This window comes from Euleptes europaea, chromosome 3, assembly GCF_029931775.1.
Source record: "Euleptes europaea isolate rEulEur1 chromosome 3, rEulEur1.hap1, whole genome shotgun sequence".
Lineage (NCBI taxonomy): Eukaryota > Metazoa > Chordata > Lepidosauria > Squamata > Sphaerodactylidae > Euleptes > Euleptes europaea.
The window spans coordinates 28575468-28601350 of NC_079314.1; the positions used below are offsets into that span (position 1 = coordinate 28575468).

At 47.9% G+C, this 25883-nt stretch overlaps 1 protein-coding gene across 1 annotated transcript; it reads right to left on the bottom strand.

Annotated features, from left to right (window-relative positions):
- Nucleotides 1-993: 993 nt before the first annotated feature.
- LOC130475099 (gap junction beta-3 protein-like) lies at nt 994-21133 on the bottom strand. The gene is made up of 3 exons (XM_056846826.1): nt 21112-21133; nt 1947-2730; nt 994-1113 (listed from the first exon to the last, which is right to left on the bottom strand). The coding sequence occupies exons 2-3, from the start codon at nt 2691-2693 to the stop codon at nt 994-996; spliced, it is 867 nt and encodes a 288-aa protein (XP_056702804.1). The 5' UTR covers nt 2694-2730; nt 21112-21133.
- Between the last annotated feature and the right edge of the window lie 4750 nt (nt 21134-25883).

The following is a 25883-nucleotide window of genomic DNA, read 5'->3' on the forward strand; positions in this document are numbered from 1 at the left end:
GGAGGCTGCCAGATGACAATTTTTATGGTTTTGCCATAGAGTTTCTGGCGATTCCTAGGACCCGTGCCACTTCCAGGTTATTCCGAGAAGTGATGTTACATAGTTGGCCTGGCAGCCATTTTCACTTTTCTTCCACCACTGCTCCAAGGTGGGCATCAGATGATCCCCCACCCTCACTGGGGGCGTTGGCAACCCTGGAAAAAATGTCCAGTATCTTTAAGTAAAGGTCCCCTGTGCAAGCACCGGGTCATTCTTGACCCATGGGGTGATGTCACATCCCGACATTTTCTAGGCAGACTTTGTTTATGGGGTGGTTTGCCAGTGGCTTCCCCAGTCTTCCCTTTACCCCCAGCAAGCTGGGTACTCATTTGACCGACCTTGGAAGGATGGAAGGCTGAGTCAACCTTGAGCCGGCTACCTGAAACAGACTTCCGTCGGGATCGAACTCAGGTCGTGAGCAGAGCTTTTGACTGCAATACTGAAGCTAAATGGGCAGTTGAAGCTTTTCATGGCATGGAGGTAAATAACATCACCGGATCAATAACATCCCATTAAACCTCTACTAAAGGGACAGAATATTATTTCTTCAGGCAGTTAGCAACAACCCCAATTCATTTCAAATTTCACTTTAGGTACAGTTTCCACAGGCAAGTTTGACTGCTACCAGAGTAAACCCCTCTTCATTCTTTCTCAGGGTGCTTCTGTCCACCGCAGGAAGGAGAATTTACTTCCTCCCAAGAAAGCTGAGCAAAGACTTGACTCCTAGTCCTTTCGTTCAGTGAAACCATGGTCTTGCGTATGAAAAGTTTGCCGACAATTCAGAAGTAAGGCGCTTGCTCTTGCGTAATCCCCGTAGAGGCATCGAATGCTGTTTATGCTCGTGTGAACCCAAGCATATATCGGCTAGCGACGAGCCAGCTCTCTCCATCCCACAACAAATTTGGCTTATATGGCATCTCTTTTGGCTTCCATCAAAACGTCTCAGACGATTTGTCATTCTTTGAAATCCCCTTCGAATGAAAGTTTGGTAGCAGATCCACAGACATTTCCAGTTGATTTATGTAGCTTTGGGTTTTGGACCTCAGGGACTTGATTCTCTTGGAGAAAATTGGCCTGCAGGGGAAGGAAAGCCAAATGAGGTATGCTCCATGAATGTTCCTGTTTAACTAACTAACCCGTTTTAGCAGCTCTGCGCAGCCCTGTGTCAACATTCATACGAGTCAACAGAAGGAACCAAGCTCAGAGCTTCTACGGGGTCTTCTGAATAGGGTTGCCAGGTCCCTCTTCACCACCGGTGGGAGGTTTTTGGGGTGGAGCCTGAGGAGGGTGGGGTTTGGGAAGGGGAGGGACTTCAATGCCATAGAGTCCAATTGCCAAAGTGGCCATTTTCTCCAGGAGAACTGATCTCTTTTGGCTGGAGATCAGTCATAATAGCAGTAGATCTCCAGCTAGTACCTGGAGATTGGCAACCCTACTTCTGAAGACCACAATATGCGTTAGATTTAGCTCTCATAGCAACTATCTGTTAGTCACATCTTTACAAGTTAGGGAAATAAAACAAGTTGCAAAGCTTTTTGTTTAAAAAGGATTTAAAAGTATTGCAACATCCTCCAGAGGTACACAAACCACATTTTGTGCTGGAACGTCTGAGGCATGCATTTTGTCTCAAGAGGAGTTACGGCTTCATGTAAACAGACTGCAAGGACTACGTCCCAGTCTTTAAGCGTCAGTGCTGCTCCCTGGTGGGGGGGAAAAATCAGTTGGCAACGTTTTGCGGAGGGGAGGCCTCCATTCCAAGCCATCTCATCCCCATCCCATGTTTCCAACGCCACCTAAAGCGGAACCATCCAAACACTAGTCGGCCATCAGGGGTTCCTCCCATCCCCTCAAATTAAAGTCAAGTTAGGGGCAGAGGCTCTGAGGGCCTCGGAGTGTGTCAGCTTTACTTTTCCATCCAGCGGTTGCTCCAGCCGCAGATGGCACTGGCAGGTCGAGGCCTTGCTGTAAGACAGAGACTTCTTGTTCTTCTTCCACTTCTGCGCCGAGCGGACGACCCGCTTGAAGATGAGGTAGAAGATCTCGCAGACGGTGAGAACGATGCAGATGGCGGAGGCGCCGACCATGAAGTAGGTGAACACCCTCTTCTCTGTAGGCCGTGCGATATAGCAGTCCACAGTGTTTGGGCACGGGTCCAGGTTTATGCACTTGACCAGACGGGGCAGGTCAAAACTGTTCCATATTCTGTGAAGGATGTAGAGGAAGATGATCTCAATGGCCAACTTGAAGAAGAGGGTGAAGAGGTAAGTCCACCAAAGGCCACCATGCTTCTTGCCCGTGTTACTATAGAGCTTGGGACAGTTTTCACCATTCTTCTCCCGATTCTTCCTCTCCCGATCCTCGCGGTAGGCCACGTGCATGATGACCAGCAGTGAGGGGCAGGTGACGAAGATGAGCTGCAGGGCCCACAGGCGGATGTGGGAGATGGGGAAGAAGTAGTCATAGCAGACGTTGGTGCAACCAGGCTGCCGGTGGTTACAGTCAAAGTCCTTCTGCTCATCCCCCCAAACCCGCTCAGCAGCCACTACGAAAACCAGGACACGGAATACAAACACGACAGAGAGCCAGATGCGGCCGAAGGCTGTGGAGTACTTGTTCACCCCACTCAGCAGGCCCTGTAAGGTCTTCCAGTCCATGGCGGCAGAAGTCTGCGGAGGCCCCGCTCACCCGAGCCTGGGGAAAGAAACAAGAAACACCAAGTCAGTGCCTCCAGGCAGTCTGTAAAGCCAGAAATTGGTGGTGGATAAATTAGAGACTTGTTATTGACTGGTGGTCTGTCTGTTTTCAGCCGGCGACTTACAAAATGTCATCAGTGCAAGGAAGGCATGAGATGAGCCTCAAGGGAAAGGCATTCCATATAGGGTGGCCAATCTCCAGGTACTAGCTGCAGATCTCCCACTGTTACAACTGATCTCCAGCCAATAGAGATCGGTTCCTCTGGAGAAAATGGCTGCTTTGGCAATTGGCCTCTATGGCATTGAAGTTCCTCCCCAAACCCCGCCCTCCTCTGGGGCTCTGCCCCAAAAACCTCCCGCTGGTGGCGAAGAGGGACCTGGCAACCCTAATTCCATAAGTGAGGTGCCACTACTGAAAAACTCCTGTCTCTGGTTGCCACCCCCCTCACCTCTGAAGGCAGAGGCACAGAGAGCAGGGCTTGTGAGGCAGACCTTAACTGGCAGGCTGAACAGTATGGGAGGAGGAGGTCCTTCGAGCAACCCGGCCCCAAGACATTTAGGGCTTTAAGGGTAAAAACCAGCAGTGTGAATGCTGCCCGGAAAGAAACGGGCAGCCAGCGCAGATCTCTCAGCTCTAGGGCGATACAATCCCCATCTTTTATTATTTATTTTATTTACGTCATTTATGCCCCCACCTTTCTCCCCGACGGGCCCCCGAAACAACCCCGTGAAGCAGGTGAGGCTGAGAGGGTGTGACTGGTCCACGGCCACCAAGCAAGCTTCCAAGATGGAGTGGGGATTCAGACAGAGATGCCCCAGGTCCCAGTCCGGCACTGGGATCGCTATGCCGTGCATGACAGTCTGGCTGCTGCCTTTTGTGGGAGCGGAAGTTTCCAGACTGTTTTCAATGGCAGCCCCATGTAGAGGGCATTACAGTAATCTAACCTGGATATAATGCAAGTATGGATCACCAATAGGGTTGCCAACCTCCAGGTCCTCCAAAGCAAAGTAAACACAGAATGGCAAAAGTGTGTAAATTACTATACCTCTTCCCAGCGACATACCTTTCAACATTAGAAGGAAATACAACTAGGAGGGCATTTACGTTAGCCTGATGCTCGGCTATGCCCTCCGCAGTACTAGAAGGAAAATTCCAAAAATATTCCCCTCTCACAAAGGCTTTGACCCTGTAACAGTGGGGAACCAGAAACATCGGAACATGTCCTCCTTAGGTGTAGCTACTATAAGGAGGACAGGGAGAAGATTCTTGGCCCTCTTTTAAGAAAGAGTACTGGTTATCCTGAAGCTGTTAAGAGTTGACATCCTTCTTAAGGATGAATTTTCTCAGGTAACAAAGTTAGAGGCCAAGTTTTGTAGAATAGTAGTTAATCATAGGAAACGTAAATATAAACAGGAATGAAAAGTTGTAGAGTGGAGTGATTGCTTAAGTTGTATTGTTGACCAGTTGTTTTAACAAGGGTAACATTTTATATAGTTCACAGTGGGTAGCCGTGTTAGTCTGTCTGCAGTAGTAGAAAAGAGCAAGAGTCCACTAGCACCTTAAAGTCTAACAAAAATATTTTCTGGCAGGGTATGAGCTTTCGTGAGCCACAGCTCACTTCTTCTTCTTGATCTGAAGAAGTGAGCTGTGGCTCACGAAAGCTCATACCCTGCCAGAAAATATTTTTGTTAGTCTTTAAGGTGCTAGTGGACTCTTTCTCTTTTCTACTATTTTATATAGTGTTTTAATTAAAATGTTCTGTTTTATACTGCTGCTCTGGGTAGGGCAATGTACCTGTAAATATTTTATGTTTGGTCATAGGACTGTAATAAACAATGTATATATACTATATCTCTTTACCAGAAATCAACAAGCTGCACTTAACAAACTATGAACATATTGCTCTCAATGTAAAACCAGAGAGTCGTAGGTAAATCACTCAATATTCTATCTCTGTCTTCCATGGAGAAAGAAAATTTACAGATACTTTTTCTTTCTCCATGGAAGATAGAGAAAGAATATTGAGTGATTTACCTATGACTCTCTGGTTTTACATCGAGAGCAATATGTTCATAGTTTGTTAAGTGCAGCTTGTTGATTTCTGGTAAAGAGATATAGTAATTTACACACTTTTGCAATTCTGTGTTTACTTTGCTTTGGAGCATTCTGCTTTGTACACAGAGGTGTCAAGTTTTGCTAACCTCCATGTACTAGCTGGAGATCTCCCCCCTTTTAGTTATATTTCAACATGGATTTTATTGCTTTCACAAACTGTCTTGTTCATATTTGGGAGTTTTGCTGCCAATCATGTATTGTGCTTACACAACCTTAATAAGTGCATATGTACAATGCAGGTTTCCGTAAGTCAGCTTACCGTTTTTCAAACTTTTGTTCCCAGAACGGTGATTTAGGTGGAACTTAGCAGCGAACTCTGGAGCTGTCTTGACTATAAAGCTGCCCCAGTCTCCTTAAAAAAAAAAAATTAGGGCATCTAATCTGGTCTTGCCAAAAATGCTGGCATCATAATATTTATTAATCTGGGCTGGGTAACTGGAGACAGCTAATTATTAGGCAATCATTTCTCGCCGACTCACAGCCTCCCTGGTTGTTTGTAGCACCATTAGCTAACCAGGAAGCATTTAACGAGAAGGCAGGTGAGGAGAAGGCTTTCATTTGTCACACCCCGTTTCAAATTCAGCATCTGCCACTCAATCAAGGGAGGCTCAGCAGCCAGGAGGGAAACCGTAAGGCCTTAAATCAAGCAGGACTTCAAGCTTTCTGCCACAGAGCTGGCTAGCTTGTTAAAGTCAATGCATGGGATTCAGATCATCCCCTGCACTTATTTTTGGCTCTCGGTATCCCATGTAGGTCACAGAGTTGCAAGGACAAGCCTGGGACAGATTTCCCTATTTCAGTCTAAACTCTATACCTTGCAACCCCAGCCCCACTTAGGTCTGTGGTTCCAAACCTTCTTTTGCCTGCCCACTTTTCTCCTGCCAATGGTGTATGTCCTCAGATAGCATGGACTTCAGGTTTTGGCGGCCTCTGGGCAAGAGGCCATCACTAGGCCTCCCCCTCCACTGATTTTCCCTTTCACTCTGGGTCCAGTTCCTACTGCTGTCCAGATGGAGCTGCTCCTTCTTCTCACCGCTGACACTGCACAGGCAAACAGGCAGCAATTACAAAGAGGAGAAGGAAGAGGGTGTGCAGTGGGTTGGCGCAGCCCTTGCAGAGTGTGGTTTTTCATGGGAGGCCTGTGATGCTGGCCTTTGCCCCATATCTACTTTCCAGTTTTCTTCCAGTCCTACTTCCTGGCTCCTCCTTTTTGTAACTCCTTGTCTCTACTACCCTTTCTTAAGTCCCTGGTTGTCAGGCCACTGCTTACTTTGCCCCACTTCTTTTAGCCTTTCTGTCTTTTGACCAAACTTCCTTACACTCCTCTCTTTCTCTGTCAACAGCATCCAGTCCTTCCTGATCTTAATCGCTATGAACTTTCCTCAGAGCATCCTCTCCAGTTCACCTTGTCTTGACCCAGTTCAAGACTGCTGCTACTTTCCAAAAGGCACAGTCCCTACTAACCCTTCCTTTTCTGTCTGATCCCTTTCTCACAATCCATTGCTTACTCTGTACCTTCTTCTAAGCTTCATGTCATTTGCTTCCATTTTCCCAACCTTTATCTCATTTTCAGGTAAGGTTTCAGTCCAGGCTGAGCTGATGTCTTCCAGTGAGCAGTATCAGGTCCCAAAATGTTCCCCAGGTGACACCACTATACCTGTATTGCACACTACTCTTCACAGCTAATTTTTTATTGTTTCAAAATCTGCCTCCTTCCTCCTGACAACAAATGATGACATCATCTAGTAGCCAATGGGATTTGGCTGCATGGCAGTATCAATGAAGGTAAAGTGAAGCCGATACAGAGTGACGGTAAATAGGAAGAATTATCCTCAGTAAGCATTCTTGGTCCTCTGTGACATCCCATTACTCATATGGTGAAATCTGATTCGGTAATAAATTATGATGCCACTGTTACTTAAATGAAGGCTAATTTGAAGGGGAAAAATCATACTGGAAAATGAAACCAACGGAAGTTACAAAGATTTCCCAATGGAAATCTGTCTCTGCACCTGAAAAGGGTTGGAGAGGGCTTGGAGATAAAACAATTTTTTTTGTCTCTTTAAAAGAAGTTAAATGAGGTGTTATTCAACAGGTGATGTTATTTAAACTCATGTCATGAAAAGCTTCAACTGCCCATTTCCACACAATAACCCTCTGTTAAAGATAGGGGATATTCATCCCCCCACTCCCTAGGTCTGTTGGCATTAGGGTTGCCAGGTCCCTGGTCGCCACTGGTGGAAGGTTTTTGGGGTGGAGCCTGAGGCGGGCGGGGTTTGCAGAGGGGAGGGACTTCAATGCCATAGTGTCTGATTGCCAAAACGGCTGTTTCCTCCAGTACCTGGAGGTTGGCAACCCTAAACACGTTGAGGACCTCTGGTGGGGAGGCTATAGTGGATAACAAACAGAGCACTTGATGCTACAGCACAGAAGGCCAACACAGTTTTAGGTTCCTTTCACAATACAGGCCTGCAGTAATGCAGAGTAATGCAGCTAACCAGCCATATACTGCCGGTACTTGACAAAATATCTCTTGCTTCCCCCCCCCCCCCAGTCCTAAACAGGGTGCAAAAATCTGAGCTGCTGAAGCACTTAGTTAGTTGCTGTGCCATGGGCAGGTGATCCACATAGGGTTGCCAACCTCCAGGTGGGGCCTGGCGATCTCCCAGAAATACAACTGATCTCCAAACTACAGAGATCAGTTCCCCTGGAGAAAATGGTAGATTCAAAAAGTGGACTCTACGGCACCACACCACTGCTGTGGTCCCTCTGCTCCCCAAACCCCACCCTCCCAAGGCTCCACCCCCAAATCCCCATGGATTTCCCATCTCAGAGCTGGCAACCCTAGCAGACCCAAGATTAGGGTTGCCAACCTCCAGGTACTAGCTGGACATCTGCTATTACAACTGATCTCCAGCAGATAGAGATCAGTTCACCTGGAGAAAATGGCCGCTTTGGCCATTGGACTCTGTGGCACTGAAGTCCCTCCCCAAATCCCACCCTCCTCAGGCTCTGCCGCAAAACCTCCCGCCGGTGGTAAAGAGGGACCCTGGCAATCCTACCCAAGATGTACAGTGAGCAGAAACTTAATTTCCAAAATTCGGGAAAATAATCATCGCTTGGCTTGAGAGGGAAGCTCCACATCAGCATAGGGTTGCCAGGTCCCTCTTTGCCACCGGTGGGAGGTTTTTGGGGCGGAGCCTGAGGAGGGCAGGGTTTGGGAAGGGGAGGGACTTCAATGCCATAGAGTCCAATTGCCAAAGCCACCATTTTCTCCAGGTGAACTGATCCCTATCGGCTGGAGATCAGTTGTAATAGCAGGAGTTCTCCAGCTAGTACCTGGAGGTTGGCAACCCTACATCAGCAACATGTCATTTCTCCATAAGTGGCCCCTGAAAGTGTCAGAGGCCCAGCCCTTCTTTGCATCTGGTCACCCTCTGGGTCTAGGTTGGCCAGTTTCTCAACCAGCCTCTGCACCTACGTCTTTAAGAACTGCTGGATGCGCAAACAGGAACAGCAGCTTGTGTTTACCGCCATCGTCTGAAAAGCTTCACTTGCAGATTTGTGTGTGTGTGTGTGTGGGGGGGGGTTGCACTTGGAGATACTGTTTACATAGGGTTGCCAGGTCCCCCTTCACCACCACAGGTGGGAGGTTTTTGGGGCACAGCCTGAGGAGGGCGTGGTTTGGGGAGGGACTTCAATGCCATAGAGGCCGATTGCCAAAGCAGCCATTTTCTCCAGGTGATCTGATCTCTCAGCTGGAGATCAGTTGCAATAGCAGGAAATCTCCAGCTAGTACCTGGAGGTTGGCAACCCTATGTTTACAGCAGTCTGGCTTATCTTTTTCTGGTCACTTGGCCACACTATATCCCTTCCCTCATCCGATCCAACTCCGGTTTTTGCTTGGACCGTGAGAAAGTTTCCTTGTTAAGCAAGCTAGTTAAATTTCACGGGGCTGCTGTCCGTCCTTTAATAAAGAGCTTTGTAAGCTCTTAACTGGAGCTTTTCATATCTTTGGAATGCATCGAGTGGGTAGGGTTGGTTTCCTCTTTACCCTGCCTGGCTCTCTCTACCCTGCCTGAGATTTCACAGGTGGCTGATGATTTACGTTTTATTTTCTCTGGGCATGTTCCGAAAAACAGCATTCGCTAGACCACGTTCGACAGACCTTTCCTCGGAGTGGCAGCGCTTGGCTTGATGTACCTATTTGCAAAATGACTCCAGCCAGGAGAAAACATTGCTGTCTCGCCTTGAAGAAATGCTGGGTGCTGCAGAAGATTTTGGAGCACTTTTTTTTAAAGGGGGGAGCACAGACAGTTCCTGCGGACTTTCAGCTGAGCCTCTTATAACTTGCTGTTGCCATGTGCGAGCTAAAGCTACAGTTCAACCCCCCTCTCCCCCCCCCCCGGTCCACTGTGGCTTCACATTAAGTTGGAGAACCATCAGTGGCAGCAAACATCAACAGGTTTGTCAGCTGGTTCTCATTTTTGAACCCACGAGAATAGGGTTGCCAACCTCCAGGCACTAGCTGGAGGTATCCTGCTATTACAACTGATCTCCAGCTGATAGTTCACCTGGAGAAAGTGGCCGCTTTGGCAATGGGTCTCTATGGCACTGAACTCCCTTCCCTTCCCCAAACCCTTCCCTCCTTAAGCTTTGCCCTAAAAACTTCCCACTGGTGGCAACAAGGAACCTGACAACCCAATGCGAGAAGCTTTTAAGGAACCACAGAGTTCCCTGGAGCAAATTCCCATGTGGCGTATTTATTAAAATTATTACAATGGAACAGTCTGTTGCCACCTCTGATATTTGTATGTGTTGGTTTACTCTCAGGGGATGGAGGTCCAGCTCAGTTGGTTCTACAACGGTGTGTGTGTGTGTGTGTTAAGTGCCGTCAAGTCACTTCCGACTCTTGGCAACCCTATGAATGAAAGTCCTCCAAAATGTCCTATCTTTGAAAGCCTTGCTCAGATCTTGCAAATTGAAGGCTGCAACAGTAGGCTTAGGCTTTCCAACCTCCAGGTACTAGCTGGAGATCTCCTGCTATTACAACTGATCTCCAGCCGATAGAGATCAGCTCCCCTGGAGAAAATGGCTGCTTTGGCAATTGGACTCTATGCCATTGAAGTCCCTCCCCAAACCACATCCTCCTCAGGCTCCGCCCCCAAAACCTCCCGCTGGTGGCGAAGAGGGACCTGGCAACCCTATGTAGGCTGCGTGAGCTCCCTTGTCCTGAAACTCCTTTTCCCCGTAACCTTATCTTCTTCCTAATAAATGGATGTGCTTTTGAACACACCCGTCTCTGCTGCATGACCCTGAGGAAACATCCCATCTCATTTAAGATTCACTGGCTTGATTCATTCTCTGGATGACCCCAGTTTTTAGACTTTGGTATTATGGATTGTTTAGGGATGTCTGGGTATGAAGGCTTATGGCTCCTTTTTTGGGAGTGGAGCAACTTGGTCCTTAAAAATTGGAGGTCAGGTGAAAGTTCAACAGGATCAGCCTCCATCCACATCTCTATGCCAGGAAAGCTATAGCTGCTGAACATCTGCGAGGTTAAAAAAAAAGCAGTGGTAGGCTGTAACATTTATTTATTTACTTGATTTATACCCTGCCTTTCTCCCCAATGGAGACCTGAAGAGAGCCTGTGTGGTGTAATGGTTTAGAGTGGTGGACTCTAAATCTGGAGAGCTGGGTTGGTTTCCCCACTTCTACACATGAAACCAGCTGGGTGACCTTGGGCTAGTCACAGTGCTCTCAAAACTCTCTCAGCCCCACCTACCTCACAAGGTGTCTGTTGTGGGGAGAGGAAGGGAAAGAGATTGTAAGCCTGTTTGATTCACCTTAAAAGGTAGAGAAAGTCGGCATTTAAAAACCTCCTCCTCCTCCTCCTCCTCTTCTTCTTCTTCTTCTTCTTCTTCTTCTTCTTCTTCTTCTATCATTCTCCTCTACTACAACCTCACAACAACAACCCTGTGAGGTAGATGAGGCAGAGTGTATGTGTGATTAGCCCACAGCCACCCAGCAGGCTTCCGGGGCAAATAGGGAATTGAAACCTGGGTCTCCCAGAGCCTAGTCTGACACTCTAACCACTATATAACACCGTCTGTCACCTTTGTACACAGATCAATATCATTCCAGACAAGATTGCATTACTTTGTGAGACAATGCTGAGTGTGTATCTGCCATGAGTAATGTGAATTTTTTAAAAAAACCATTATGCCCGTAACAGGGTTGGGATAAAGTGGGGAAATGCCACCCATTCTCCACTCTAATTTATCCTGACTCATTCCGCCTCCGGCGAGGCCCAAGTCTTAGCTGAGGTGGAAAAATCGACATCTGGGCTGCACCTCCTCTGACTTGCACGACTGAATACAAAAATGTACTCCTGTGCCTCTCTGGGGAAAGGCTAGGTTATATGCTAGTTTTCTTTATGCAGGGAGTTAATTTTTTTTATAATAAATGGGCATTCCATCACATGTCAACCCACACCTACAGTTAGGGTTGCCAGGTCCCTCTTCACCATTGGCGGGAGGTTTTTGGGGCAGAGCCTGAGGAGGGCAGGGTTTGAGGAGGGGAGGTGCCAGAGAGTCCAATTGCCAAAGTGGCCATTTTCTCCAGGAGATCAGTTGTAATAGCAGGAGATCTCCAGCTACTACCTGGAGGTTGGCAACCCTACCTACTGTGGTATTCTACCTCAGTGAGAACTAGTCCATTGCAGAGCCTGGCCACAGAACCAGGGAAAGGAAGTGACTTTCAATTAACTGAAGAAGGGTTGAAAGTGCCAAGAGTACCAGTCTGTGATTTCAAGGTGATTTTAATCCTAGACAGGGATGCCAGTGAAACTTTTCCCATCTCACGCCATGAAAATCTTTACCTGCTAAATCCCTTTTCAGGCTGTTAATGGCACCGGAGGAGGACCAGTCGAAAACCGTGGCAATCCTATCAGTTTGTTCATCCATACAGTGTCTAAATACAATAATGTCTAAATACAATAGCTTGGATAGAGTCTGGTGTAGGGGGGTCAAACATAAGGCCCGCGGGCCTGATCCGGCCCCTTGAGAGCTTTTATCCAGCCTGAGAGCCCGCCGAGGCAGCTACCCCACCCCAGTCCCGATCTGGGCTGGCGAGGCATGGCCCAGCCTGGCCAAGTGACATTTATGTCACACCCAGCCCTCGTAACAATTGAGTCTAGTGCTTCTGCAAGCACAAGGATTTTAACCTCTCCCCTCCCACGGGAGACCAGTGTGTCTGCTGAAATCTTGGTATCTGAAGAAGGGAGCTGTGACTCACGACAGCTGATACCTGCCAGAAATTTTGTTAGTCTTTAAGGTGCTGCTGGACTCTTGCTTTTTGCTCCTGAAATCTTGTTCTTGTGGGACTCCTGCCACCCCAGGGACAGGAAGGGGGAGACAAGAAACTCACACTGCGTGAGTGGAAACCCATGCACCTGAAGAGAGGCTAGCCGTGATCCAAAGCAAAATCTCTATTTTAGAAGCACCAAACTTTTCACAAAATGGTAAGAAAAGGACTTTAAATAATAATAATAATATTTTTACACACACTTGAAAAGCACAGCTGTTCATGTTAAAGTTCCTGATATTCTTCATTGCCAGCATAGTTAAGCCAGCCGAGTTAAAAAAGAAGGCTTCTGTTTAATAAGGACATTCAATACTGGACAACTGCTCTCCCCATTAGGAAGTTTGTCTTCATGTTCAACCCAAATCTGCCCACCTCTAACTTAAGCCCATCAGATCATCTCACCCTCTAGAGCAGCAGAGAACAAGTCTGATCAATTTTCTTATGATTTTATATTTATCGATTAAAGTACATTAATCTAATTTTTCTTCCCAATCGGGACCCAAAGTGGCTTACAACATCGTTATCCTCTCCTCCGTTTTATCTTCACCACCACAACCCTACAAGGCTGAGACACCCAAGCTCACCCAGCGAGCTTCCATGGTGGAATGCGGGTCCAGCTAGGGTTGCCAGGTCCCTCTTCTTTACCGGCAGGAGGTTTTTGGGCGGAGCCTGAGGAGGGCGGGGTTCAGGGAGGGACTTCAATGCCATAGAGTCCGATTGCCAAAGCGGCCATTTCCTCCAGGTGAACTGATCTCTGTTGCCTGGAGATCAGTTGCAATAGCAGGAGATCTCCAGCTTGTACCTGGAGATGGGTAACCCTAGGTCCAGCACATCAGCCAATACATCACATTTGGTTTGCAGGGAATTGCAAGCGATGCTTTTCAAAGTATAGAGGCAAGCATTCTCATCCATTAATCTTTGCAAATAAGGGTATTGTTAAATGCATAGCACAGGGCGTAGGCTGGGAAGCTCGCAACTAGCAACCTTTAACTAACTAAATGTACTGTAGAGGAGCAGATTACTGGGTCACTTTCCAATTTTGTATTAGTCAGGGCTGCAGTCATATCTCAGTTTCCTACTTTTGCATTTCTCAGGTCCATATGAACAGGCAGGACTGTTACTACTTGCAACATGACTGGATTTGCATTCACGCAACTGGGGAATTATTCATATGTCTTTGCAGGCAATTGTGATTTGCTCACAATGATCAGTGGGAAGCCAAGGGCATGTTGATACCAGCCTGCAGAGAACTTCTCCAGTTTTGGCTGGAGTCGAAACGAAACATCACACTGAACTTCGGCAAAACTTTGCATTTGCAGTGCAAAACGTTACGAACTGGGCTTTGAATCGGGAGCGTAAATTTCCCTCCCAGCAATCTGAGTGGTGTTTTGCTTGCTGCCTGTTATGTAAGAAAACCCTCAGAAAATGCAATGAAGGCAAAGCCAGATGAAAGGATATCCCTTCCCCCTCTGTAGAAATGTTTTCCACACCTGTTTTGACTTGGCTCCTTTTCTTCCCCTTTTACAACTTGCTTCCTGTCTAGATTGAGTCAAGTTTGGCAGGCATTCCATAGGAAATCGCAGAAACTATTGAGAGTTTTGGGTGTGTGCCGTCAAGTCACCGCTGATTTACGGCGACCCTGTCAGGTTTTCAAGGCAAGAGACATTCGGAGGCGTTTGCCATGGCTTGCCTCTGTGTGGGCTGCGAGAATTTGGAGACAGCGGTGACTGGCCCAAGATCACCCAGCGGGCTTCGTGTGGAGGAGTGGGGAATTGAACCCATTTCGCCAGATTAGAGTCCGCCGCTCTTAACCACTACACCACGCTGGCTCTCATCAAGAGTTAAGCAGTGTCAATAAGTCTTGGTATTCATAAAGTGCTTTCAGTGTTCAAACCACTTCAGATGAATTGGCCTGCATCCCCCCCCCCTCACTCTGCTCAGCAAAGTTTGAATTCTTCCACCTGTTGAAGAGCCACTTCGAGGAAGAGAGGAAGGCTTTATACTTTGCTGAGCTGAAGGGTGGGATGAAGGACCTTTGTTTTTTTCATTCCCTTCACAGGTCAGGCCAGAAGAAGAAAAAGAAGAAGAGTTGGTTTTTGTATGCCAACTTTCTCTACCACTTAAGGAAGAATCAAACCGGCTTACAATCACCTTCCCCTCCCCACAATAGACACCCTTGTGAGGTAGGTTGGGCTGAGAGAGTGTGACTAGCCCAAGGTCACCCAGCTGTCCTCGTGTGGAGGAGTGGCGAAACAAATCCAGTTCACCAGATTAGCCTCCGCCGCTCATGTGGAGGAGTGGGGAACCAAACCCGGTTCTCCAGATCAGACCCCACCGCTCCAAACCACCACTCTTAACCATTACACCACACTGGCTCTCACCGAGGCGGTCACCAAGTCCTTCTCTTGCCTGCAGTCCAATGTGCTGGGCATTGGAACCAGGGCTGGGAACGAAGGCGGCATGGTGTAGCCCGATCTCATCAGATCTCAGAAGGTAAGCAGGGTTGGTACTTGGCAGGGAGACCACCCAGAACGACTCTGGAGAGGAAGGCAATGGTAAAAACCTCCTCTGCTTCTCGCTTGCATCGAAACCCTCTTTCTGGGGTCACTATAAGTTGGTTGCGGCTTGATGGCAGTTACATATGCAGTAGGGTTGCCAGGTCCCTCTTTGCTACTGGTGGGAGGTTTTTGGGGCAGAACCTAAGGAGGGTGCAGTTTGGGGAGGGAAAGGACTTCAGTGCCATAGAGTCCAATTGCCAAGGCAGCCAGGTGAACTGATCTATTATCGGCTGGAGATCAGCTGTAATAGCAGGGGATCTCCAGCTAGTACCTGGAGGTTGGCAATTCTAGTATGTTGGGAGGAATCCTAATCAGGTCTACTTATGTCTGTACTTTACTCCCAGGGGAGTGCTCTTAGAGCTTCAGCAGTAGATTTGCAAGGGAGGGAGGCAGGTCAGACTGAATTCCTGAGAAGTGCTGGATCATGGCCTGGAGGTCCTGTAGGGCTGCCAACGGACCAAAAACAATAAATAGCAGCTTGTTCTGCAGGAAGCAGCAGGTGAAAGATTTTCTCAGGATGAATATCAGAATAAATGCATGTTAAAGTCTGCAGATCAGGTGGCTATTGAAGGCCCAGGGCCCAGGAGCTGGTTTGGAAACAATCTTGGCCGTCTTGTCCTCCGCAGAAGTCCTAACACTGTCACTTGGATTTAATCGTCACCATTTACATGCCTGGCGTATTCCTGAATTTTAAACTGCCATTCTAAGAATATCCCAGTTTTTAAAACTGGTCCTCCTTTGCATTTAAAACACCCACAGAATTTTAACAGCAGAAACTTTTCCCAGTCTTGGAGAGAAGCCATGTAGGGAAATGCCACCTGTTCAATTCTGCACTTTGAGCTGCTAAAGTTAAAAGCACAGGAGCAAGCTTCTTGAAAAGTTGGCAACAGTGCTCCTAATTGGTGCTTCTTGTACCTGGTAGCCAGGCTAAATACCTACCATTCCTAGCCTGTTCTTCCAACATATCTGGCTTCCAAACACATTGCTTCTTTAAACAGAGAAGCATTTTCTACTCTCACCCAAACCTGCTTGGGTTCTTAACTCTGCTTTCCCTGTGCTCCAGGCGGTGCTTACATGGGAGTTCACTGTTTAGAGAGGGGACTGGAGATGAGCTGTCAGTCTAATGTAGAAAGTGGAATTAACCTCATAAATGCTGCAGCAGTGTAAACCCATCTGCCAGCCATGTCCTGCTTGGATTGTTGCATCTCACAGGGGTTCAAATCCACAGTGGTGTCCTGGATGACCCACGGTGAGGCCCAGGTAGAGTTGCCAACCTCCAGATACTAGCTGGAGATCTCATGCTATTACAACTGATGTCCAGCCGATAAGAGATCAGTTCATTTGGAGAAAATGGCTGCTTTGGCAATCGGACTCTATGGCATTGAAGTCCTTCCCCTCCCCAAACCCCGCCCTCCTCAGGCTCTGCCCCAAAAACATCCTGCCGGTGGCAAAGAGGGACCTGGCAACCCTAGGCCCAGGGCATAGAGAATGGAGCTTGGACCAGAGAGACCCAAATGCAAATCCTGTCCCTCTCCAGAGGTTCTTTCTGGAAAGTTGAGTAAGTCACTCTTCTCAGTTTCCAGGTTGAAAAACCAAACCTTACTGAGTTGTTGTGAGGGCAAAATGTAAGGAAGTCTGTAAACTGTGGTATACTGATTCAAATGTCAGACTGCAATCCAGTAGACCCAGGTTTGAAGCCCCACTCTTACATGGAAGCGCTCTTCGTGACTTTGGGCCAGTCACACATGCTCAGTCCTCTCAGCCTAACCTACCTCACAGGAGTAGAAAAGAGCAAGAGTCCAGTAGCACTTAAAGACTAACACAATTTCTGGCAGGGTATGAGCTTTTGTGAGTCACAGCTCAATTCTTCAGATACAGCTAGAATGTGAGTCCATCTATCTTTAAGTAGAGAAGAGTGAATTCAGACACCCAATGGCAATAGCATGTAAATGTCAACAGCAGGTAAATGATATTAGCAGGCATGATTGAGTTAAGTGTGATATGCAGAGGAGGAGTAGGCTGGAGAAATCAACATTGGTAATGAGACAGGAATTCCAGGTCTCTATTCAATCCAGGAGAATGCATTGTCAGAATTCACTCTTCTCTGCTTAAGGATAGATGAACTCACATTCGAGCTGCTATCTGAGGAAGTGGGCTGTGACTCACGAAAGCTCATACCCTGCCAGAAATTATGTTAGTCTTTAAGGTGCTACTGGACTCTTACTCTTTTCTTCTACTACAGACAGACTAACATTGGCTACCCATTGTGGTCTACCTCACAGGGTTGTTGTGAGGATAAATATGGAGGATGGGAGAATAAGGTAAGCCACTTTGGATCCCCCTTGGGGAGAAAAAGTTGGGTATAAAAGGAGTAAATTAGTTTATAAAGTAGTTTGCAACTGAAATGCTATGTGAGGTGCTAAATTCCTTCCTGGAGCACTGCCATGTATTATTTATTGAGTAAATCTACATGCTTCCTTTTCTCCTGTAATACAGGCCTTACAAACTTTGATTACCACAGGTAATCAAAAAATAAGAATACACTCACTCAAAATCTGAATCCGTTTAGCTCAACCACTCCGCACCCCAATGCATCTTCTCTCAGCCCCCCTTCAGTAATAAAAAGTTTTGCATTTATGTAGTGCTGTGGGCATATTTAGCACATCTGCTACTACTGCTGCTAATGAATAGCGTGCTGCCAGGTTGCAATCGATTCATGGTGACCTCATACACAAGATGTGCAAGAAAAGAGATGAGCGGAGGAGGTGGGTTTGCCATTGCCTTCCTCCCCATAGCAACTCCAGTCTTCCTGGGTGGTCTCCCATCCAAGTACTAATTGTGGCCAACCCTGCTTAGCTTCCAAACTTGGACAAGCTCAGGCTAAGCCTATTACAGCTAATTTTAAAGCATCTCAAAATTCAAAAATGAAAGACAAGCTCTGCTTGCAGATTTGCAATGTAGCTACATTCCTTAGGATAACCACGTCCTTTCCCTAGATCTGTGGATGGGTCGGTGTGACAAAGATTGCTGAAGTGTACCTGGTGCTCTTTCTTCTGCTGCTGTTCAGGCCACTTTCAATAAGTTCTGTGATCAGCTAAGTCAGGCATAGGCCATTTAGGCATGGCTGTTTCCTTGTTAGGGTTGCCAGCTCCGGGTTGGGAAATACCTGGAGATTTTGAGGGTGGAACCTGAGGAGGGCAGAGTTTGGGGAGGGACTTCAATGCTATAGAGTTCAATTGCCAGAGCACCCATTTTCTCCAGGTGAACTGATCTTTGTCACCTGGAGATCAGTTGTAATAGCAGGAGATCTCCAGCCACCACCTGGAGGTTGGCAACCCTATTCCTTGTGATAACCCCACCGACTACTTCTGGGCTTTGCCTTGATTATGCATGCCTTTTCCGACCGGCAGAAGCCGCCTGGCTCTCCCCTTGCGTTTCCGCGCATTTTGCCCGCGTTTTCTGGATTCGTGTTTAGCTAGCATCCAGAAAACCCGGGCGAAATGCAGGGAAACGTGCGGGGAGAGTGAGGCGACCTCTGACAGTCTGAAAATGCATGCATAATCAAGGCAAAGCCCCAAAGTAGTTGTTGGGGTGACCGTGAGGAAACAGCCATGCATAAATGGCCATAGTGGCTGGAGGCAGAGAAGAGGGGAATTCAAATATTAAATCACTCTAGGTGACTCAAGTAGGTGAGCCACAGTATATGCTCTAGAACAGGGCACGAATGATCTAGATCACCCAGCACCCAGCAGGATTTGCTAAGCATCCTCTGCAACTCTTCTGTTACCCAAATGAATCTGATTGTAGTTCAGGACCAGCAAGAGGAAGTATTTCTTTCCCCAACACATCATTAAAGTATGAGGATGGCCCAGGCTAGCCTGAGCTCACCAGATCTCAGAAGCTAAGCAGGGTCAGCCCTGGTTAGTATTTGGATGGGAGACCACCAAGGAATACCAGGGTTGCTGTGCAGAGGAAGGCACTGGAAAACCACCTCTGTTAGTCTCTTGCCATGAAAACCCCAAAAGGGGTCGCCATAAGTCGGCTGCGACTTGACAGCACTTTACACACACACTCTCTGTGACACGCTGATGGCTGCTAACTAGAGCATTTCAAAATTTTAAAGGAGAGGGGCAAAATGGAGCTTCCATGTGCAAAGGCTGAATACCTTTGGGTACCGGGTGGTGAAGGATGGCTGCCACCTTTGGGGCCTGCCACAAAACCTCACTTGGTGACTTCAGGCCAATCCCACCTTCTCAGCCTAACCTACCTCAAAGGGTTGTTGTGAGGATATAATGGAGGAGAAGAAAATGATGCAAGCTGCTTGGGGTCCCCATTGGGGAGAAAGGCAAGGTAAGTCAACAAATAAGCAAAGTATAAATGCAAGAATCTTGAAGGGCAGGCTCACACAAATATCACAGGCTCCTGCATGACACAATGACCGGTAGGTGCGAATTTGGTTTACCAATCAGTGCATTTAGGAGCAGGGCTGAAACTCAGGGGCAGAGAACCTGCTTTGCGTGCCGAAGGTCCAGTTAAAAGGATCAGGTAGTAGGGGATGTGAAAGACCTCCACCTGAGAACCTGAGGAGCCGCTGCCGGTCAGAAAGGCTGACCTTGCTAGACCAAGGGTCTGACTCATAGGGTTGCCAACCGCCAGGTAGTAGCTGGAGATCTGCTATTACAACTGATCTGCAGCGGATTGAGTTCAGTTCACCTGAAGAAAAATGGACGCTTTTGGCAATTGGACTCTATGGCAGTGAAGTCCCCCCTCCCCTCTCCAAACCCCGCCCTCCTCAAGCTCTGCCCCCAAAACCTCCCGCCAGTGGCCAAGAGGGACCTGGCAACCCTACTGACTCATTATACGTCAGCTCCATGCGTTCAACTTTTCAGTAGAGGTATTCGTATTCTCCATTGCCAGTCATCATGGTCCCCATACATAGAAAAAAAAGGCACATTTACAACCATCCATAAATTCACAGAACCGCCAAGTGCCTTTCCCCTTTTCTCAGTATATATTAGTATAAGTGCATATATGAATATTTAGACTTCCCTATTATCTCTCCCTCTCACATACGCTGATTTCAGAAACCCCCAGGGCTAACAGATGTCATTTGTTCCAAACCTCCGTCTCTTAGAACGGAGTAAGTACCCTATATTTCAAAAGCATGTCGCGCCACAGCTTTCTGAAAACAAAACAAAACAGATTCCATCGCTTCATAAGGACCTCTTTTTTTCCACTCCCTAAATAGTACTAGTTACTACCACTTTCCTTTGTAAGGAAAGATATCCCCAAGACTATAGCGGTGATCGGCAGCTTGGAAGGAAGGAAGGAAAGAAAGAAAGAAGGAAAGAAGGAAAGAAGGAAAGAAAGAAAGAAAGAAAGAAAGAAAGAACAATGTAAAAGTTACAAGCTTGATGTTCTCTGATTGAAATCAAAAGTACTATACTTAAACATGCTAACTTTGGCTGGATCATACCAAAACAGCGCAAGGTTCCCAACAACACCACAAACTCCTGAATTCAGAAGAAGAAGAGTTGGTTTTTATATGCTGACTTTCTCTGCCAGTTAAGGGAGAATCAAAACGGCTTACAATCACCTTCCCTTCCCCTCCCTACAACAGAGGTAAGTGGGGCTGAGAGAGCTCTAACAGAGCTGTGACTTGCCCAAGGTCACCCAGCTGGCTTTGTGTGTAGGAATGGGGAAACCAATCCAGTTCACCAGATTAGCCTCTGCCGTTCATGTGGAGGAGTGGGGAATTAAACCTGGTTCTCCAGATCAGACTCCAGTCCACCACTCCAAGCCACCGTTCTTAACCCCTACACCATGCTGGCTCTTCTGCTTTAACCTTTCCCCCCTCTCCTTGAAGCCCACTTGTTCTTTTTAGGTTTCCAGTTCACAAAACCCACCAGCAGCTAAGGTGAGTCGAGCAAGTGAAAGGGTGAAATAGACTCTTCCTTGTAACAGGCATCAAACAATGCCTGTTTCCTTTCGACCAGCCTGGGTGGATTTGCTGCTTGGCAAGCGGATGGCAAAAATTTCTTCCAGGCCGACCGGACCCACAGCGAGAAATTGGATCCAGAGAACATAATGCGTGTGTCAAAAACACATCATTCGAATGTTTGGTTGAAACGATCCAGACCCGCTTATTTTTTTTTACAATATATTCATCGTTTCAACTTTGCTTTTATAGGAAACATTGGCACTGTCGTGAACTGCGTGTCAGGTTGCTTCCTACTAGCTGGTTTCGAACGTAAATAAATCTCGGTCTGTCTGTCCAGCAGGCTAGCTAGCTTCCAAAGCCCCTCTTCGACACCCTAGTAACACGTGAAATTCCACTTACCAACTCAGAACCTTCCTTGGCCCCCAGCACGGTCAACCTCACCCAAAAGAGCAGCAGGGAATTGCCCCGCGAGGTCGGAGTCCCCACGCCGGAGGGTTTATGCCATGAAACTTTCTCTCCTATCCAGGCAAGCGAAGCACCTAAGGATCGTGGGTTCCTTGCATCTCAATGAGCTGCCTCCTTCTCGGCTGAACTGAGTAATGTAGGTGTGGTCTTTTTGAGGTTGTGCAAGGGGAAAGGAATCCTTTTTTTTTTTGCAAGTGGCAAAGGCGGGAAGGAGGAGGAGGAAAGGCAGAGTAGAGTTTCACTGGGCTGGTTTTGCAGCTGGCCTTGGCTGCAGGAGAGCAGGAGGGGGCCAGCAGAAGATGCTGGTCCCCGAAGGTTGGGATGGCAAATGGGGCGTACCCCTTCTCCTCTCCCTTCTTGTCCCAGGATGAGGGATCCCACTTTTTCTTTGCACATGGCACTTGCCAAGTTGGCCTATGAATGCTGGCTGTTCCAGGTCACAAGTTGGGTGCTGTCCAGCAGCGGTGTTAGCTGCCGCTCTCTGGACGCCTGATAGTATGTGGGAGAGAAGTGCATTGGTTGAATTAGTTTTCCCCCCCCCCCCTCAGGATCTCTGTAGAAACTTAAGAGCACATGGTGCTTTTACAATGGAACCTGAGCAAAAATGACAGGTCTCTACCCAAAAGAGCTTGCATTATAAATGTCAAGAATAGATGAGAAATTGAGGGGTGGGGGGAAGCAGGACGGGAGGAGAAGGGTAGCGGCAAAGACACAGGATTCTTAATAGAAGAACCTGCCCTACGGAGATGGGCCAGCAAGAAGACTAGTAGCTAGAAGAACAGTGGTCACATTTCCCCTCCAGCATCTAACACAGCCAGTGTGGTGCAATGGTTAGGGTTGCCAGGTCTCTCTTCGCCACCAGCGGGAGGTTTTTGGGGTGGAGCCTGAGGAAAGCAGGGTTTGGGGAGGGGAGGGACTTCAATGCCATAGAGTCCAATTGCCAAAGTGGCCATTTTCTCCAGGGGAACTGATCTCTATCGACTGGAAATCTGTTGTAATAGTGGGAGATCTCCAGCTATTACCTGGAGGTTGGCAACCCTAGCAATGGTTCAAGTGTTGAACTAGGATTGGGGAGGCCCAGGTTCAAATCCCCACTCTGCTACATGAACACATGAAGCTGCCTTCTACTGAATCAGACCCTTGGTCCATCAAAGTCTACTCAGACGGGCAGCGGCTCTCCAGGGTCTCAGGCTGAGGTCTTTCACAGAAGCTTGCTGGATGAATTTGGACCAGGCACACACACTCATCCTAACCCACCTCGCAGGGTTGTTGTGAGGATAAAATGGATGAGGGAAGAATGATGTAAGGTGCTGTGGGTCTGCACTGGGGAGAAAGTCAGGGCATAAATGAAGGAAATAAACGTGTAGGACAGGCGACATAAAACAACATTCAGCGCAAACAACTAGAAAAGATGGACATCAGCTGTAATTCTGCAAAAACTCCAGGCTCCATCTTATCTCCTTCCCATCCTCTCCATCCCAAACCTCAAAGCCATCTGTCATGTGTGTGCAAAGTGTAATTAAGCTGCAGCCAACTTATGGTAACCCCAGCAAGGGGCTGGCAAGTGAGAAGCAGAGGTGGTTTGCCATTGCCTTCCTCGGCAGAGTCCTCCTTGGTGGGCTCCCTTCCAAGTACCGACCCCGCTTAGCTTCCAAAATCTGATGAGATCAGGCTGTATCATTCTGCCATCCTCCACCATCTCTCATAAGTATGTTTGCCAGCTCCTGGCTGGAAAAATACCTGGAGATTTTTGGGGCGGAGCCTGAGGAGGACGGGGTTTGGGGAGGGGAGGGACTTCAATTGCCAAAGCGGCCATTTTCTCTAGGTGAACTGATCTCTAACAGCGGGAGATCAGTTGTAACAGCAGGAGATCTCCAGCTAGTACCTGGAGGTTGGCAATCCTACTCATTAGGGTTGCCAGGTCCCTCTTCGCCACCAGCGGGAGGTTTTTGGGGCGGAGCCTGAGGAGGGCGGGGTTTGGGAGGGGAGGGATTTCAATGCCATAGAGTCCAGTTGCCAAAGCGGCCTTTTTCTCTAGGTGAACTGATCTCTATCGGCTGGAGATCAGTTGTAATAGAAGGCGATCTCTGGCTAGTACCTGGAGGTTGGCAACCCGACTCATAGGCAGCAGAAAATGTGTAGGTGTGGATATTGGCCCCTTATGTTAAGGAAAAATTTCCCCATTTGAAAATAAAATCCAGAGTGCAGAATGCAGCAGAAAACCTTCTGGTGCACCACTAACTTATGCAGCTGTCCCACAACTATAGGTCTTGAGATAATTACTCCTTTCCCTAAGTAGCTACAATTTATACTTCCAGAATGATTTCTGTATATACTGCTTTCAGAATAATTTTGTGTTCTCTGCCACTCCCCTCCCTCCCAAATCTCCTTTCCCGTTGGAAATAGCTGTGGTCAGAGGAATCTGGCAATTTGTTCTTGGCAGCATCCTTGGTCTTCTTGACTCAGACTTGGACAGAGAACTTGTTTTCTTCAACTCTGAAGTTTGGAACATCGAAGGAAGGTTGCCACAGCCATAATTAAATCCTATCGTGTTCGTGTCCTCGTTTACCAGACCAAGAGGCCGCTGCCTGCCGTGGGTAAACCCATGGATCCCTTCTGCAAACACGGTCTCTTTCCACCCCACAAAAAGCCTTCCCCTGAAAGTTGCGGTTAGTGATAGTATTAGATGTTGGATGGTATTGAGAACTCCTAACTGTGGGATTATAATGTGGAATTTGGGAACTACATTTTTAATATAGTTGCTTTCACATTGGTTAATGGCTTAAAGTTAGGGTTGCCAAACTCCAGGTACTAGCTCCATCTCCTGCTATCACAACTGTCCTCCAGCCGACAATGATCAGTTCACCTGGAGAAAACGGCCACTTTAGCAATTGGACTCTATGGCATTGAAGTCCCTCCTTTCTCCAAACCCCGCCCTCCTCAGGCTCTGCCCCCAAAACCTCCTGCCGGTGGCAAAGAGGGACCTGGCAACCTTACTTAAAGTTATGGCCTTGGTCCAATGTAGGGTTGCCAGTTCTGGGTTAGAAACTTTCTGGAGATTTGAGGGTGAAACCTTGGGGAGGGTGGGGTTTGGGGAAGGGAGTGGGGCCTGATGCTGTAGAGTCCATCCTCCAGAGCAGCCATTTCTCCAAGGGACCTGATCTCTGTACCCTGGAGATCAGTTGTAATTCTAGGAGATCTCCAGCCCCCCCTCCCCCCGGAGCTTGACAACCGTATGGGCAAGAACTAGGGTTGCCAACCCCCAGTACTAGCTGGAGATCTCCTGCTATTAAAACTGATCTCCAGCTGATAGTGATCAGTTCCCCTGGAGAAAATGGCTGCTTTGGCAATTGGACTCTACAGCATTGAAGTCCCTCCCCTCCCCAAACCCCACACTCCTCAGGCTCCGCCCCAAAAACCTCCCGCCAGTGGCAAAGAGGGACCTGGCAACACTAGCTATAACCTTGTATCCCATCCTCATTTCCATTTAAAGATGAGCTTGGTTGTGTTTCAGCAAGGGATGCTACTGGGGGCTACCTGCTAAGGCTTCTTGCTCCCCCAGGCATCTGTAAACACAGAGCGGCAAGCGGCGCATGCTCAGTAGGGCTTCCTGAAGTTCAGCATGATTATGAGAGTCTGGGAAGCTCTACTGGGCATGGGTAGATTGCTGTGCTGTGTATAAAGATGCCTGGGGGAACCAGGAGTGTTCGCTGCCCGGTAGGGTTGCCAAACTCCAAGTGGAGTCTGGAGTTCTCCATCAAAAACTGAAAATGCAGCTAACTATCTCCCCTTTTAAAGTGGTGGCTAAGTTGTCATTGGAAGAGAATTTGCTTGGAAATGTGGCTGAGATCCCTGCGGCATTTCATGCCAGCTCTGGTCTGGCTCTTCTGAGTCATCTTCTCCCCGATGCATGAGAGCTGACAGTCTGCAGTTTCAGCCCTAGAAAGCTTTCATTAAACTCAGAGTGTTGATTGAGGATGTCTCTTCTCCCTGTGGCCTAGGCTTGCCTGTTTGTTCTTCTGCGGGGCACAGGAGAAAGCCCAGGTTGTTCTCTCTCTGTCTCCCCCACCCACCCACTTATCCTCCCTCCTGTAGGGTGAGGGGAGGGGTGTGTCTTTGCTTTGTTTTTGCTCCTATTCATTGGCTGAACCAAGTGAGCCAAAGTTGAGCATGCCCTTTGTTTTCATGCGCGCACCTGTTTCTCCCACTGTTCAAGCCTATGGGAGGAGCTTCAATCACATTGTTTTTCTGAGGTTCCCAAACCCCGCCCTCCTCAGGCTCCGCCCCAAAAACCTGGCAACCCTACCCTTTGCTCTTGTGCCTTTAATAACAGCGTGAGTAGCAGCATATCCATGCTATGAAATGCTTTGGATGATTTCTGCAAAAAAGCCACTGTTGAAGGCACAAGAGCAGCCCCCTCTCCCATTTTGCCAGACAAAGAAGAAGAAGAGGAGCAGGAGGAGTTGGTTTTATACTCCGTTTTTCTCTACTGACAGGAGCCTCAAAGTGGCTTACAATCACCTTCCTTCCCCCCACCCTCCCCACAACAGGCACCTTGTGAAGTAGATGGGGCTGAGGGAGTTCTGAGAGAACTGTGACTAGCCCAAGGTCACCCAAAAGGCTGCATGTGGAGAAGTGGGGAATCTAATTTGGCTCTCCAGATTAGAGTCCGCCACTCATGTGGAGGTAGGGTTGCCAGGTCCCTC

Bases quoted from the DNA above. Each gene is read 5' to 3' on its own strand.
- LOC130475099 (XM_056846826.1), bottom strand. From the start codon at position 2,693: ATGGACTGGAAGACCTTACAGGGCCTGCTGAGTGGGGTGAACAAGTAC. The intron at 1,114-1,946 runs GTAAAGCTGACA...CTTCCCCTGCAG, and splicing joins AGCAACCGCTGGATGGAAAA to GCCAATTTTCTCCAAGAGAA.